Here is a 14,051-nt window from a genome sequence, read left to right as displayed (position 1 = left end):
CAGAGAATGTATTTCTTGTGCAACATCCCTGTGACAGCCTACTGTTGTACATTGTAAAACAAACATTCATCTGAAGAATTTTTCATTCTACTCCGCTGACATTTGATTCAAACTCTTTATGTTTTTCATAATATTGAATTTAAATTCATAACTTTGCTTGACGCTAAAAATCATGGTCTTAATAAAGACACTGGATTTATGGTTTATAACAATCTGTAATCCACTAGCCCCCTTTTTGTCAACTGACTACAAGGATGTTAATGGGCCACTTCACCTTGAATGGTCCCTTAGTTTAGCATGATCATGTTCTCTTTTAATTTAGCTATGACTCTCTAAGTACCTTTCCCAGACCTGAGGAAGAAGTCTGTATAGCTCAAAAGCTTGTCTCACCAACAGAAGTTGGTCTAATAAAAGATGATACCTCACCCACTTTACCAGTTCTGTGTGCCAGAGGTGATGAGTGAGGAGGCATGCGGGGTCATATGCCCCACCAGAGTTGCTGCTTGGCTTGTACTGAGCATGTTCACGCAGACTGAGCATGCTCAGTAACATCTGCTGAAGCTGCCACCCTCACTCCATCCCCCGACACTATTGGCAGGTACAGTTTGTCTCTGACCTGTGAAATGTGGTATAGGAAACTCTGATGTAGACAACAGTTCAAACACACAGACCACTGCAGAATCAGATGCTCCATTTGGGATCACATAGGGCCCCCCGGGCATACATTGAAACTGTTCAATGGCTTAGCTACGTCCTAAAATGAAATCTTGGAGGAACACTGTTTGAAGCATACAAATTAAGTCTCTCCTCAATACTGTTCCTTTTCTAGGGGCAGATCCATTCTATTTCTTTTATATACAATAATCTGGTTTACAAAATATACCTTCTACTAAAGCTTCACACTGTTGTGGGATTACAATAGAGTAAATGTTTTAATGTAGGTTTTTATTTAAAAGGGTTCTGATTAGGGCTGTCAAGTGATTAAAAAATTAATTGTGATTAACCGCATGATTAAAAAAATTAATCATGATTAATCACATTAATAGCACTATTAAACAATAGAATAGCATTTATTTAAATATTTTGGATGTTTTCTACATTTTCAAATATATTGATTTCAATTACAACACAGAATACAAAGTGTACAGTGCTCACTTTATTTTTTATTATAAATATTTGCACTGTTAAACACAAAAGAAATAGTATTTTTCAATTCACCTAATACAAGTACTGTAGTGCAATCTCTTTATTATGAAAGTTGAACTTACAAATGTAAAATTATATACAAAAAACTGTACTCAAAAATAAAACAATGTGAAACTTTAGAGCCTACAAGTCTAATCAGTCCTACTTCTTGTTCAGCCAATCGCTCAGACAAACTAGTTTGTTTACATTTGCAGGAGATAATGCTGCCAGCTTCTTGTTTACAATGTCACCTCGAAATCATAGAATCATAGAATATCAGGGTTGGAAGGGACCTCAGGAGGTCATCTAGTCCAACCCCCTGCTCAAAGCAGGACCGATCCCCAACTAAATCATCCCAGCCAGGGCTTTGTCAAGTCTGACCTTAAAAACTTCTAGGGAAGGAGATTCCACCACCTCCCTAGGTAACGCATTCCAGTGTTTCACCACCCTCCTAGTGAAAAATTTTTTCCTAATATCCAACCTAAATCTCCCCCACTGCAACTTGAGACCATTACTCCTTGTTCTGTCATCTGCTACCACTGAGAACAGTCTAGAGCCATCCTCTTTGGAACCCTCTTTCAGGTAGTTGAAAGCAGCTATCAAATCCCCCTTCATTCTTCTCTTCTGAAGACTAAACATCCCCAGTTCCCTCAGCCTCTCCTCATAAGTCATGTGTTCCAGTTCCCTAATCATTTTTGTTGCCCTCCGCTGGACTCTTTCCAATTTTTCCGCATCCTTCTTGTAGTGTGGGGCCCAAAACTGGACACAGTACTCCAAATGAGGCCTCACCAATGTCGAATAGAGGGGAACGATCACGTCCCTCGATCTGCTGGCAATGCCCCTACTTATACAGCCCAAAATGCCATTGGCCTTCTTGGCAACAAGGGCACACTGTTGACTCATATCCAACTTCTCGTCCACTGTAACCCCTAGGTCCTTTTCTGCAGAACTGCTGCCAAGCCATTCGGTCCCTAGTCTGTAGCGGTGAATTGGATTGTTCCGTCCAAAGTGCAGGACTCTGCACTTGTCCTTGTTGAACCTCATCAGATTTCTTTTGGCCCAATCCTCCAATTTGTCTAGGTCCCTCTGTATCCTATCCCTACCCTCCAGCGTATCTACCACTCCTCCCAGTTTAGCGTCAGAAATGAGAACAGGTGTTCACATGGCACTCTTGTAGCCGGCATCGTGAGATATTTATGTGCCAGACGTGCTAAAGCAAGGATGGCTAAATTTACTGGCTCTCCGAGCTGCATAAGACAAGCTTCAGAAGTTTGAGAGCCGGGGCACATCTGCCAGGAGATGGTGCACCCCACAGGGCTGAAGCCCCGAAGCCCCGCCTTCCTGCTGGACAGAAGCGCTTACCCCACCACCCCACTGCAAGGAAGAGGTCCTGAGCTCCCTCCTCCCAATCTGGTAGGTGCACAAGGGGGGGGGTTGCATGGCGGGCTTGCGAGCTGCACTTTAATGGTAAAAGAGCCACATGTGGCTCACGAGCCACAGTTTGGCCACCCCTGCACTAAAGAATCATATGTCCCTTCATGCTTCAAGCACCAGTCCAGAGGACATGCATCCATGCTGATGACGGGTTCTGCTCGATAACGATTCAAAGCAGTGCAGACTGACGCACATTCATTTTAATCATCTGAGTCAGATGCTACCAGCGGAAAGTTGATTTTCTTTTTTGGTGGCTCAGGTTCTGTAGTTTTCACATCAGAGTGTTGCTCTTTTAAGACTTCTAAAAGCATGCGCCACACCTCGTCCCTCTCAGAGTTTGGCAGGCATTTCAGATTCTTAAACCTTGGGTTGATTGCAGTAGCTATCTCTAGAAATCTCACATTCGTACCTTCTTTGAGGCTTGTCAAATCTGCAGTGAAAGTGTTCTTAAAAGTAACAACATGTGCTGAGTCATCATCTGAGACTGCTATAACATGAAATATATGGCAGAATGTCAGTAAAACACAGAGCAGGAGACATTCAATTCTCCCCCGAGGAGTTCAATAATGAATTTAATTAACGCATTTTTTTTTAACGAGCATCATCAGCACGGAAGCATGTCTTCTTGAATGGTGGCCAAAGCATGAAGAGGCATATGACTGTTTAGCATATCTGGCACATAAATACCTTGCAACGCCAGCTACAAAAGTGCCATGCAAATGCCTGTTCTCACTTTCAGGTGACATTGTAAATGAGAAGGGGGCAGCTTTATCTCCCATAAATGTAAACAACTTGTTTGTCTTAGCGATTGGCTGAACAATAAGTACAACTGAATGGACTTGTAGGCTCTGAAGTTTTACATTATTTTGCTTTTGAGTGCACTTATGTAACCAAAAAAAATCTACATTTGTAAATTGCACTTTCACAATAGAGAGATTGCACTATGGTATTTGTATGAGGTGAATTGAAAAATATTATTTCTTTTGTTTTTTACAATTCAAATATTTGTAATAATAATATAAAGTGTACACTGTACACTTTGTAAATGAAATCAGTATATCTGAAAATGTAGAAAAACATCCAAAAATATTTAATAAATGTCAGTTGGTATTCTATTGTTTAACAGTACGATTAAAACTGCAATTAATCGCGATTAATTTTTTTTTAATCGCGTCAGTTAACTGCAATTAATTTACATCTCTAGAAGCAACACAATGGAATCCCTGTTTGCATACCAAGTCAACATAAGGACATTAACATGAAGTCAGCTCACCAGGGAATAAACCTTGGAGGAAAAGAGAGGTCATCCATACTTGGGGGACAAACAATGGATTTGGAGGGATATAAGGAGAAGGAAAAAGGACACCACTTTTTCCTGCATCTGAGGATGTAATTGGGCAGTATGATTACATTCATGAAAATGAGATCCCAACCTGCCCTGGTTGGGAACACTGTAAAGGACATTTAGGTGAGAAATGACTGCTTTTAGACAGATGGTTAGCCTGTTAAAGTTAAGTTTAGTCTCTAGAAAGCATATAGGGATTTTCTTTTATATGCAACCTTTCTGTTTCCATCATTAACCTTACTCACTCTCCCTGAAATCTTAGCCTTTGATAGTAAATGTATGATTGTTTTCACTATAAATATATCTTGGTGCTGTGATATTATATAGGAGCCGATCCTCACATGAATCAAACAAGTTGGCATGTACGCTGTCCTCTTGAAGACAGCAAACCAGGTATTGCTGTTAATGGTTAGTTACAGGGGCTGGATATCACACGGGAATGCTTCAAAACAGCTCGGGAACTGGGATGCACCTACTATTAGCCTGCAAACCATAGTGAGGGCTCCCATTGCCCCAAGAAGACTGTTTGGGTGACTGACAGACTGGTGGTGTCAGGGATCTGAAACCCAGTTAAGCACAAGCAATTCTTCCTCTAGCTGGAGACAGGGAGGTAACAAGGTGACTCATATTCCTGGGCATCCTGAGAAAGTGTCAGACCAGGTCCTGTAGCTAGTCTTGCGTCCTTTATGACTCAGGCACAGAGAGGGTCATATAACACACAACAATCAATGGGTTACACATTTACATCACACACACAGGAGACCACTCACCACTTTTGCATCTATGGCCACTTGAGCAAAACCTTTACGATTACCCCACAAGACACCGTAGTTTTCATCACTAAAGAATGATTCTCGAGCTCCTCCTGGTGCAACACCCAGTAAGTTGCCTTTCTTCAGAATTTCAACACATTGTTCTCTCCCCCCATTCACTGCAGTAAGCAGTTTAAAATATAGTTGTAGGCCTGCAATAAAACATAACCAGTACAGATCATTATGGTACATTAAACTCATTATATAATTCATATTTTGAAAATTAAACCCAATCAAACATACACACATATCTTCAGCATTTTTTAATTGTGGCTACATATTACATATCTGAAAAAACTGGAGATGTCATAATCAGTATAATGAGCTCAATGGAGTGGAGCTCTGAAACAGAGCAACAAAGAGAGGCAGAGGCCAAATTATGTTTTATCTCAATCGGCTGGGATAAAGGAGAAATCAGTTAAGTGGGAAATAATCACTAGTAAATCAGAGTTAGTTGTTTTAGCAGGAACTACTTGGGATTACACCATAAACTATTACTGTTATCTACCTGTATATTAACTACTATTATCTTAATTAAACATAATTAAATGTATAGGTAATAATTTACATTTATGAAATAGCAGAATTTTGAATTAGAAAATACAATGCACTAGAACATAAACCCCACTGTTATAAGTTCACTTTTCAGTTTCTCAGTTTTCAGCCTCTGGAAGCCCAGCATATGAAGGAAGAGTTCTTAGGATGTTTAGTTATATCCTTAGCAATCCTCTTGTGCAATCTTTGTTTACTGTTTTGAGTTCCAGCTTAAATAAAGGGTTATGTTCCTTGATGTGGTGTTGGCTTTTTGATTGAAGAAGATTGATTATCCCTCTGTTACTTTCTGGCTTATAGTTCCTTTCCTCTCTGGCAATTTCTCTATTCCTGTCACATCACCTTAAGATTCTGTCTGGATGTTTTGTTTTAAAGTCCTTACTACTTTCTTACTTTTGCTACAGCTCACTTTTTCCATATTTCTTAAGTCTGTTTCTCTTTAATTACAGTTTCTCTTTTATTACATCTTATTTCGTTCACATTTCATTCTTGCTTTACTTTTCTCAGAGTTTTCTAACAATGTTTTTCTAATAATTTCTTAGATTACTTAGAGACTCTTTAGCTATTTTTCCTCTTGTTTAGCTATACTGTTCTTCCTTTAACATTTCCTCTTTTCCCCTTATACTACTGTCTTTCCTTTTCCTAGGTCCTGTCCCTTTTGTGATTATCCCTACTTTCCTAGTATCTCTGTCTTTCCTGTCCCTCCTGAACGGGCCTTATTCCATTTCAGCTCTGTTCCTAGCACCGCTTCAATGACACACCTGAGCCACTGGAGTTCCTATACACTTGTTCCCCAGGGTTCTTTCAACCCAAAGCTCTTGGTAACTTTTACTCTGTGCGAGGTGGTGTCAGGAAATAAATCAGGGGAGACACGGCCGTCCGACCGATAGATGGCTGGCACAAACAGGACAACACAAGAGTGCTTTCACTTGAAGCTTAACTTTACTTAGTCTCAAGCACTTATACACACATATGCAACAGGTTAGTAAAACACCCCCAACCCTTGATAATTACCAAAGCTGAGTGTGACTCTCGAGTGGCACAGCGGCAGCCCGTCTGCCAGTGGGGAACACAAGATGCATCCAGAGGGAGAGTCCAGTCCTGAAGAGTCCCACTACCTCAAACTTTTCCTCCTTATTTATACATTAATAATAGAATGACATGTCCCTTAAAGAAAACTTGTTAAGCAAGCAGTTCCAATGAGCAAGCAAGAGGCTCCTTCTGATTATTGATTAACCAGGTGTGGGTTTTCCCAGCGTTTGAGGCCTTGAGGCCCCAATAGACATTCCTGGGGCACATCCTGCTCTTCTAAAATGAGTGTATCAGCAACTTCAACACAATTCTTATCAGGAAGGACATGGGGTCAAGCTGCCCTCTCTGTGGCACCCAAAAAAAACCCTCCCTTCCTGCCTGGGTTAAACTGAGACTGCTGAATGGCCAATTTACAGCCTGCTGACTTGGCTGCTTTTAGCAATAAGCCATAGTGGTTTCAGGCACTTTACTGCTTTGCCAGAGTCTCCCCGTACACCCTGGCTCTCCACTTACTGCATCCCTTCTTTCCTGTCCTGGTTGCTGCCTTGCTCACTACTTGCCTCTCTCCCAGTGCTGGCCAACCTCCCTCCAGACTCCACCAGCTGTTTCTACCACTGTCTGTTTAGCCTGCTTGCAGCAGCACTCCAGAAAGGAAACTGCCACCTGCTCTTCCCCTCTTGTTTTTTCTTTTCTTTTCTATTTCCCCCCCAAAACCATCCCAGGCTCAAGCTCACCCTACTTCAACAGCCTCACAATAAATGGAGTTATCCAGACATAGAACAAACAAAGTAGATAGAATAAAACCAGGGAAGTTACTGCAGGGTGACATGACTGTGCTGAATGGTCTTTGTATTCTTTCAGTCACTACTACCGCATCTGTTGATGGATACAAATTTAAGGCCAAATTCTGACTTTAGTGGTTGCAGAATTTGGTCCATAGTTTTTCTCACTTTTACATTAAAAACTTCGGAGACTTTGCCTGAATTGTTTTATAAATTTACAGCTTGAAACTAAACAGCCCTTTCTTGTGTGCTCCTTTTGTTAGAAGACATTTTGTCAACCAGCAGAATGCCTAATGTTTTTAGGCAATTGCCAGTAACTGGAATATCAATTAATGTGCTCATTGCTAAAAATAGCTAAGCTAGCCAGTAGGCCTTTGTAGCAGCCTTAGCATAACTAAATGAGCTGGAAGGTGGGAGCTGAGTGACCATGGGAGTTGGGCATGACCCTGCTTGCCTTCCTGTTTAAGCTTTCTTTGAAAGTGCTGAAATTGTATCTTTTAAAAAAAACAGGAAGTCTAGAGATATCTTTGGACTGTTGTTGTGTGAAAGACAGCTGCAGGACTAACAGCTTAAAACGTGCTTGCTTAATGGTTTTTCTTTGATTGACATGTTGTTGATATAATTGTAGTAGTTACTAACCTAAAAGGGGTAGACAGGTCTGAGGAATTTGGATTTGACCTTCTGGACATCTCTTGGAATCCAAAGTGACAGGCATTCAACTGGCCACTTGAACTTTGTCATCTGACCACTCGAGACCCCTTCAGACCGTGGGTAACTATTATTTAGGGGCACTTTAACATTTTGCATATCTTTGTGCTTGAGATCTAATAAAATAGTAATTCTGGATGAAAGCACTTTGGGTTTGTGCCAGACTTTAATCAGATGGATGCACTGTGTCACCCATTGATTTGTTCTTGACACCATCTCGAAAGAGTACAGTTACTCCGAGCTTTGGGTTGAGAGAATCCTGGGTAACACCCTCACTTAATTTGAATGAGTTAAAAAAAGTCACAGTTGCTTACCCAGAATATATACACAACACCTGAAAATAAGCCTAACTTACCATTACCCTATTGAGAAGCTAAGAACTTTTGAGTGGGTTATAAACTATAACTTCTTGTAGTCTGAGGACAGGGGCAAAGAGTCACAACACAGGGAAACATGGTATATATCAGAATACCAAGAGACCAATACCAAGATTAAAAATGTTTTTTGTTTTTCCAAATTGCTCCAATAACAAAATTATGTTAAGGATAGTAAGAATTTTTGACACTACAGATGTATATTAGGAAATTTTATTACCTTTTTTCTTTCTGAGTTCACAAATGTAGCTCTGAGATTTTGGGTTGCAAATGAAATAAAGATTACTAAAGTTCAGTTCCTCAAACTATCTTCAGCTGGTTTAAAGAAACTTCTTACAAAGATGTTTAACTTTAAATGAATACAAAAACTGAATCATCCACATTATGCTGAGCAGTATGGGAAGTGGGGATTATACTTTGAAACAGCCTCTAAGGAGAATAGCATAGACAAACAAACCACTAGCTCCTAGGTAAATTTGAATTGCATTAACAAACCTCCAGCTACCAGTGGAATAATGGTAGCCAAATTACGGTGGAAAATGACCAGAAATTTTTTTGAAGCATTAAACTTTAAAAGGTATGGTCATTCACCCATAAATTTACAGTAATAAAGAAATATACTATATAAAATAATTCCTTATACACCAAAGAAGTACAGTGAAGTAAGAAGCCAATCTCAGAAAGAAAGAAAGAAAGAAAGAAAGAAAGAAAGAAAACAGTTCTCCTCCCAGTGGCCTCTGCATATTACCACTTGTGAAATGTATCAGCCAAGCCACTCTGACAATGAAACCTAGCTAGCAGTGCTCAGAGCCTGCTTCAGTTGTCCTGAAAATTCTAGGGGCCAGGCTATACAAAGGGCCATGGCGATCCATAGCCACTCCAATTCCTTCCTGCGGCCTGCAATGATGGACTCTGAACATTTCTGGACTTTTGCTCTGATCCTTTAAAAGCCCTCTAGTAGTTATGAAGTTAGAGTTAAGGATTGCAGTTAGTTTCTAGTTTACATAGGTAGGGTAGTTAAGTTTTACAGTACACATTTTAATGGAAAAATTCAAACAGTGGAACTGAAGAAGAACCCTGGATTCAAACATTGTGTCTCCTACCCAAGATGTTTCTGGCCTCAAATGCACATTCCTGATGTCGTGCTTACTTCAGAGAGAGACATTCTCCATCAAGGTGCTCAACGTGCATCATGTTTACTCTGAGAACTAAGAAGGGGAGACAGAATAGATTGCATGTATTCCTTCAGGAGGCATTTGTCAGCTCAGAGGGATCTGAGAAGACATCAGATCCAGGGGATAAGTCCAGACCATCTTTAGCTCTAGGTCCTTCAGATCAGAAAATTAAACAGAAACATAATGACCTCTGTCCATTCTGAGGGCACCTTCAACTCCAGCAGCATCGGCTGTGGCACCTTCAGAGAAAGGGAAGAATGAGGCTAAGAAGGTCTCCAGGTCTGCAGATCTGAGACAAGATGAGAGAAATCTACCTATGGAAACCACCTCTGTTAGTAGAACTATTCCAAGAATGGAAAATTCGTCAGATCCAGAGTCTATGAATCTGAATAAGATTATGGCACATAAAAATTCTGTGAGCAGAGCTAAGATACAGGCATCAAAGTCTTTGGAATCAGTGTGTAACCAAGGTACTTTGCCAGTTTCAAGTACTTGGGAAGCTACCCTTAAGCCTGCGGCTTACAGAGTGCAACCGTAGCCAGTGAGAACCACTCTTGTGCAACATTCTGGTTCCAATCCTCCTATTTATTCTCTCACAGAAATAGCTCAGATCCAGCCCTCTTGAGTCCTTAGCAATCTCAGATGCACAAAAAAGATCAAGAACAAATAAGAGGAGCTCTTCTTCAGCATGCCTTTCCTTACCTCCAGAGAATAAGAGAAGAGAGGAATGGTGATTTCACCTCCAGTTCCACTTCCCAAGACACCTTTGGGATCTCCACATATATTATCTCTATGATCCGTTCTATAAGATCCACTGCTGTCACCTCTACTCTCACTATCAGATCCAGGATCAGAACCATTATCTGAGTAATATCCAGTTCAGATCAGCTGGTACCATTGGCTCCTTCTCATCTGCCTGATCATAACAAGAGATATTGGGACTCAAGATCCTGTCAAGGGTATGAATCGGATCTGATGACTGAATCCTGGCCAGAATGGCCTTGGTCACATTGGCTTTATTGACTGGATCTGTATTATGCATCTTACTGAGAACACATGAGACCAAGTAAAGGACTTAAAAAACTACCACTTACTCTCCATCTGTGGAAGCAGTAGCTTCCAAGAATTGATTGAAAGGATGGCGGCTATTTTAAAGTTACAAACCTTGACTTGAAAATTTCTCCTTCTCTACTGAATATTCTTGGTTCCCACTTGTCCTCCAGAGTTCCTCTACCTTTGTTGATTGGTTTACCACAACCTGCAAAACTTATTTGGTCCAACCCAACATAATATACTACTAACTGCATAAAGACTAACAATATTTTCCACATCTTAAGGATGATTTTAACCAGTTGATTCTGGGAAACTTTCAAGGGAGAGTGCATCAGCCACTTTATTAGAAGCTCCTGAAATGTATTGTATGTCGAAATCAAAATCTTGGAGAGCTAAACTCCACCGATAAGTTTTTTTGTTATTTCCCTTGGTGGTATGAAGCCACTGTACCACAGCATGATCAGTTTGCAGGTGGAAACGCCGTCCCCAAACGTATGGGCCTAGCTTTTCCAGAGCGTAGACAATGGCGTAACATTCCTTTTCACTGATTGACCAGTGGCTTTCCCTCTCAGACAGCTTCTTCCTGAGAAACACGACAGGATGGAACTCTTGATTCGGTCCTTCCTGCATTAAGTCCACGGTATCTCCCCATCTGGTTTGGGAACTAGAACCACTGGAGATGCCCATGCACTGCCAGAGGGGCAGATTACACCCATCTGTAGTATATCCTGGATCTCCCATTCTATAGCAGTTTTAGCTTGAGGAGACACCCGTTAAGGTTGGGCTCTAATTGGGCAAGCATTACCTGTGTCAATGGAGTGGTATACCCGTTCAGTCAGTCCTGGGGAGGCTGAGAACATCGGTGCATAGTTAGTGCACAGCTCCTTGATCTGCTGTTGCCGCATAAGCCCAAGGGTCATGGAGAGGTTCACCTCTTCCACGCTACCATCCCTTTTCACTTTGTAGTAGACACCTTCAGGCCACTCAGCGTCATCTCCTCCCTGGGCTGTAAACTGACAAACCTTTAATTCTCTGGAATAAAAGGGCTTTAGAGAATTAATATGGTACACCTTAGGCTTTCGGTTGGGTGGGGAATACTATGAGATAATTAACAGCTCCCAGGTGCTCTTGGACCGTGAATGGCCCTTCCCACGACACTTCCATTTTATGGGCCTGGAGTGCCTTTAAGATCATGACCTGGTCCCCTACTTTGAAGGAACGCTCTCTGGCATGTTTATCATACCAGGCTTTTTGCTCTTTTTGAGCATCCTGTAGGTTTTCTTTAGCAAGGGCTAAAGAGGTTCAGAGGGTGTTTTGTAGGTTGGTTACAAAGTCCAGAATGTTAGTTCCTGGAGAAGGTGTAAACCCCTCCCATTGCTACTTCACCAACTGTAATGGCCCCTTAACCTCGCAGCCATATACAAGTTCAAATGGTGAAAATCCTAAACTGGGATGTGGTACAGCTCTGTAGGCAAAGAGCAACTGCTGCAACACTAGGTCCCAATCATTGGAGTGCTCATTTATGAATTTACATATCATGGCCCCCAAAGTTCCATTAAACTTCTCCACCAGGCCATTTGTTTGATGGTGGTAAGGGATGACAACCAAGTGATTCACCCCATGAGCTTCCCAAAGGCTTTCCATAGTTCCTGCCAGGAAATTAGTTCCTGCATCTGTGAGGATGTCAGAGGGCCAAACTACCCTGGCAAAAATATCTTTTAGTGCCTGGCACACACTTTTAGCCCTGGTGTTGTTTAGAGCTACTGCTTCCGGCCATCGGGTGGCAAAATCCATGAAAGTCGGTATGTACTGCTTTCCTCTGGGTGTCTTTTTCAGAAAAGGACCCAGAATATCCACAGCTACTCGCTGAAATGGAACCTCAATGATGGGGAGTGGCTGGAGAGGGGCTTTGACCTGGTCTTGGGGTTTTCCCACTCTTTGGCACACCTCACAAGACCAGACATAGGTAGAAACATCCTTGCCCATTCCCTCCCAGTGGAACAACTTTCCCAAATGGTCTTTGGTTCTGTTCACCCCAGCATGGCCTCTAGGATGATCGTGGGCTAAGCTTAATAGCTTTACCTGGTACTTAGTTGGAACTACCAACTGTCTCTGAGGATGCCAGTCTTCCTGGTGTCCACCAGAAAGAGTTTCCTGGTATAAAAGTCCTCTTTTTACAACAAACCTGGATCGATTAGAAGAGCTGAGAGGTGGTGGGTTGCTCTGTGCCGCCGTCCAAGCTCTCTGGAGGCTTTCATCTGCTTCCTGTTCAGTCTGGAACTGTTCCCTTGATGCTGGAGACATCAGTTCCTCACTGGATTGTGGATGTGGGCTTGGTCCTTCTGGAAGCGATGCAGGTGATAGGGTTGACTGTTTCGGTTGAACCGCTCTCCACTGGTGCACTATGTTGGGTTTCAGGCTCCGGCTGAGCCTCTTGTGTAGGGTTATCTGCTGCTGCCGGTGCAGGTTCGGTGGGGTCCTCTGGTGTTGGGGTTGCAAGTACTGGATTCAGTGCTGGCAATGGTTCTGGTGCTCGTTGTTCCACCGGTTCTGGGACTGGCTCTATCTGGGTCTCTGGGACTGGATCCACTACTGCTGTTGCAGACGTTGGCATGGGGTCCGGTTCCATCACCTCCGACCGGGTCTTGGTAGAAGTTTCCAGAACAGAGCTAGTTGTGACAGCTTGCTTAGCCTGGCTGCGGGTGACCATTCCCATTCTCTTGGCTAGGTTTACATGATTGGCCAAGTCTTCCCCCAACAGCATGGGGATGGGATAATCATCATAGACTGCAAAAGTCCACGTTCCTGACCAGCCCTTGTACTGGACCGGCAACTTGGCTAGGCAAGTCAAAAGACTTTGACTTGAAGGGTTGAATCGTCACTTGGACCTCTGGGTCGATTAAATTGGGGTCCACTAAGGAAGCATGGATAGCAGACACTTGTGCTCCGCTGTCCCTCCATGCTGTGACCTTCTTCCTGCACACACTCACAGTTTTCCTCCGCTCTGAGGGTATCTGGGAGGCATCTGGGCCTGAGGGCCTCTGGTGTGATTCTGGTGCAATGATCTGTAGTCTGTTGGGGTTCTTGGGGCAGTTGGCCTTTACATGCCCCGGCTTGTTACATTTAAAACATCACCCAGCTGACTGGTCACTGGGGTGAGGTGGGTTGCTGGAGAATGGTGTGGTGGGACAATAAGGTGTCTGGAGTGTTTCTTGGGGTGTAGTTGGGGCCTTGGGCTGCCCCCCGTAGTAGGGTGTGGTCTGAGGTTGTCCCTTCTGGTATCCACTCCAACTGTGACCAGGGTTGTTCCTCTCTCCTCCCTCCACCCATTTTGTTCTGGCTTGCCCCGTCTCTCTGGTGGTCTGGGACGGCTCGTATTTATCAGCATAAGAAGCAAGACTTCCTGCTGACTCCATTTTCTTATCCCATAAACACTGTTTTATATCATCCTTGGACATATTCAGGAATTGCTCCTGTATCATCAAATTCCGTATTCCTCCAAAGCTAGTTACATCCTGTCTGTTGAGCCATTTATCAAACAGATCTATCATCTGGTTTACATAAGCCACATTACTTCATCCAGGTCCTCTCTTAAGGGC

General features: G+C 42.6%; 1 protein-coding gene across 1 annotated transcript in view; it reads right to left on the bottom strand.

The window, feature by feature from the left end:
* The window catches only part of LOC102936057 (transmembrane protein 68), a 62,204-nt gene that overhangs the window by 16,157 nt on the left and 31,996 nt on the right, over nucleotides 1-14,051 (bottom strand). Inside the window, exon 4 of the mRNA XM_027826517.3 lies at nucleotides 4,735-4,928. Coding sequence (XP_027682318.1) covers nucleotides 4,735-4,928 — 194 coding nt within the window. The remainder of the gene's footprint in view (nucleotides 1-4,734; nucleotides 4,929-14,051) is intronic.

Source organism: Chelonia mydas, chromosome 2, assembly GCF_015237465.2.
Source record: "Chelonia mydas isolate rCheMyd1 chromosome 2, rCheMyd1.pri.v2, whole genome shotgun sequence".
NCBI lineage: Eukaryota > Metazoa > Chordata > Testudines > Cheloniidae > Chelonia > Chelonia mydas.
This window is presented reverse-complemented; position numbering and strand designations above follow the sequence as displayed.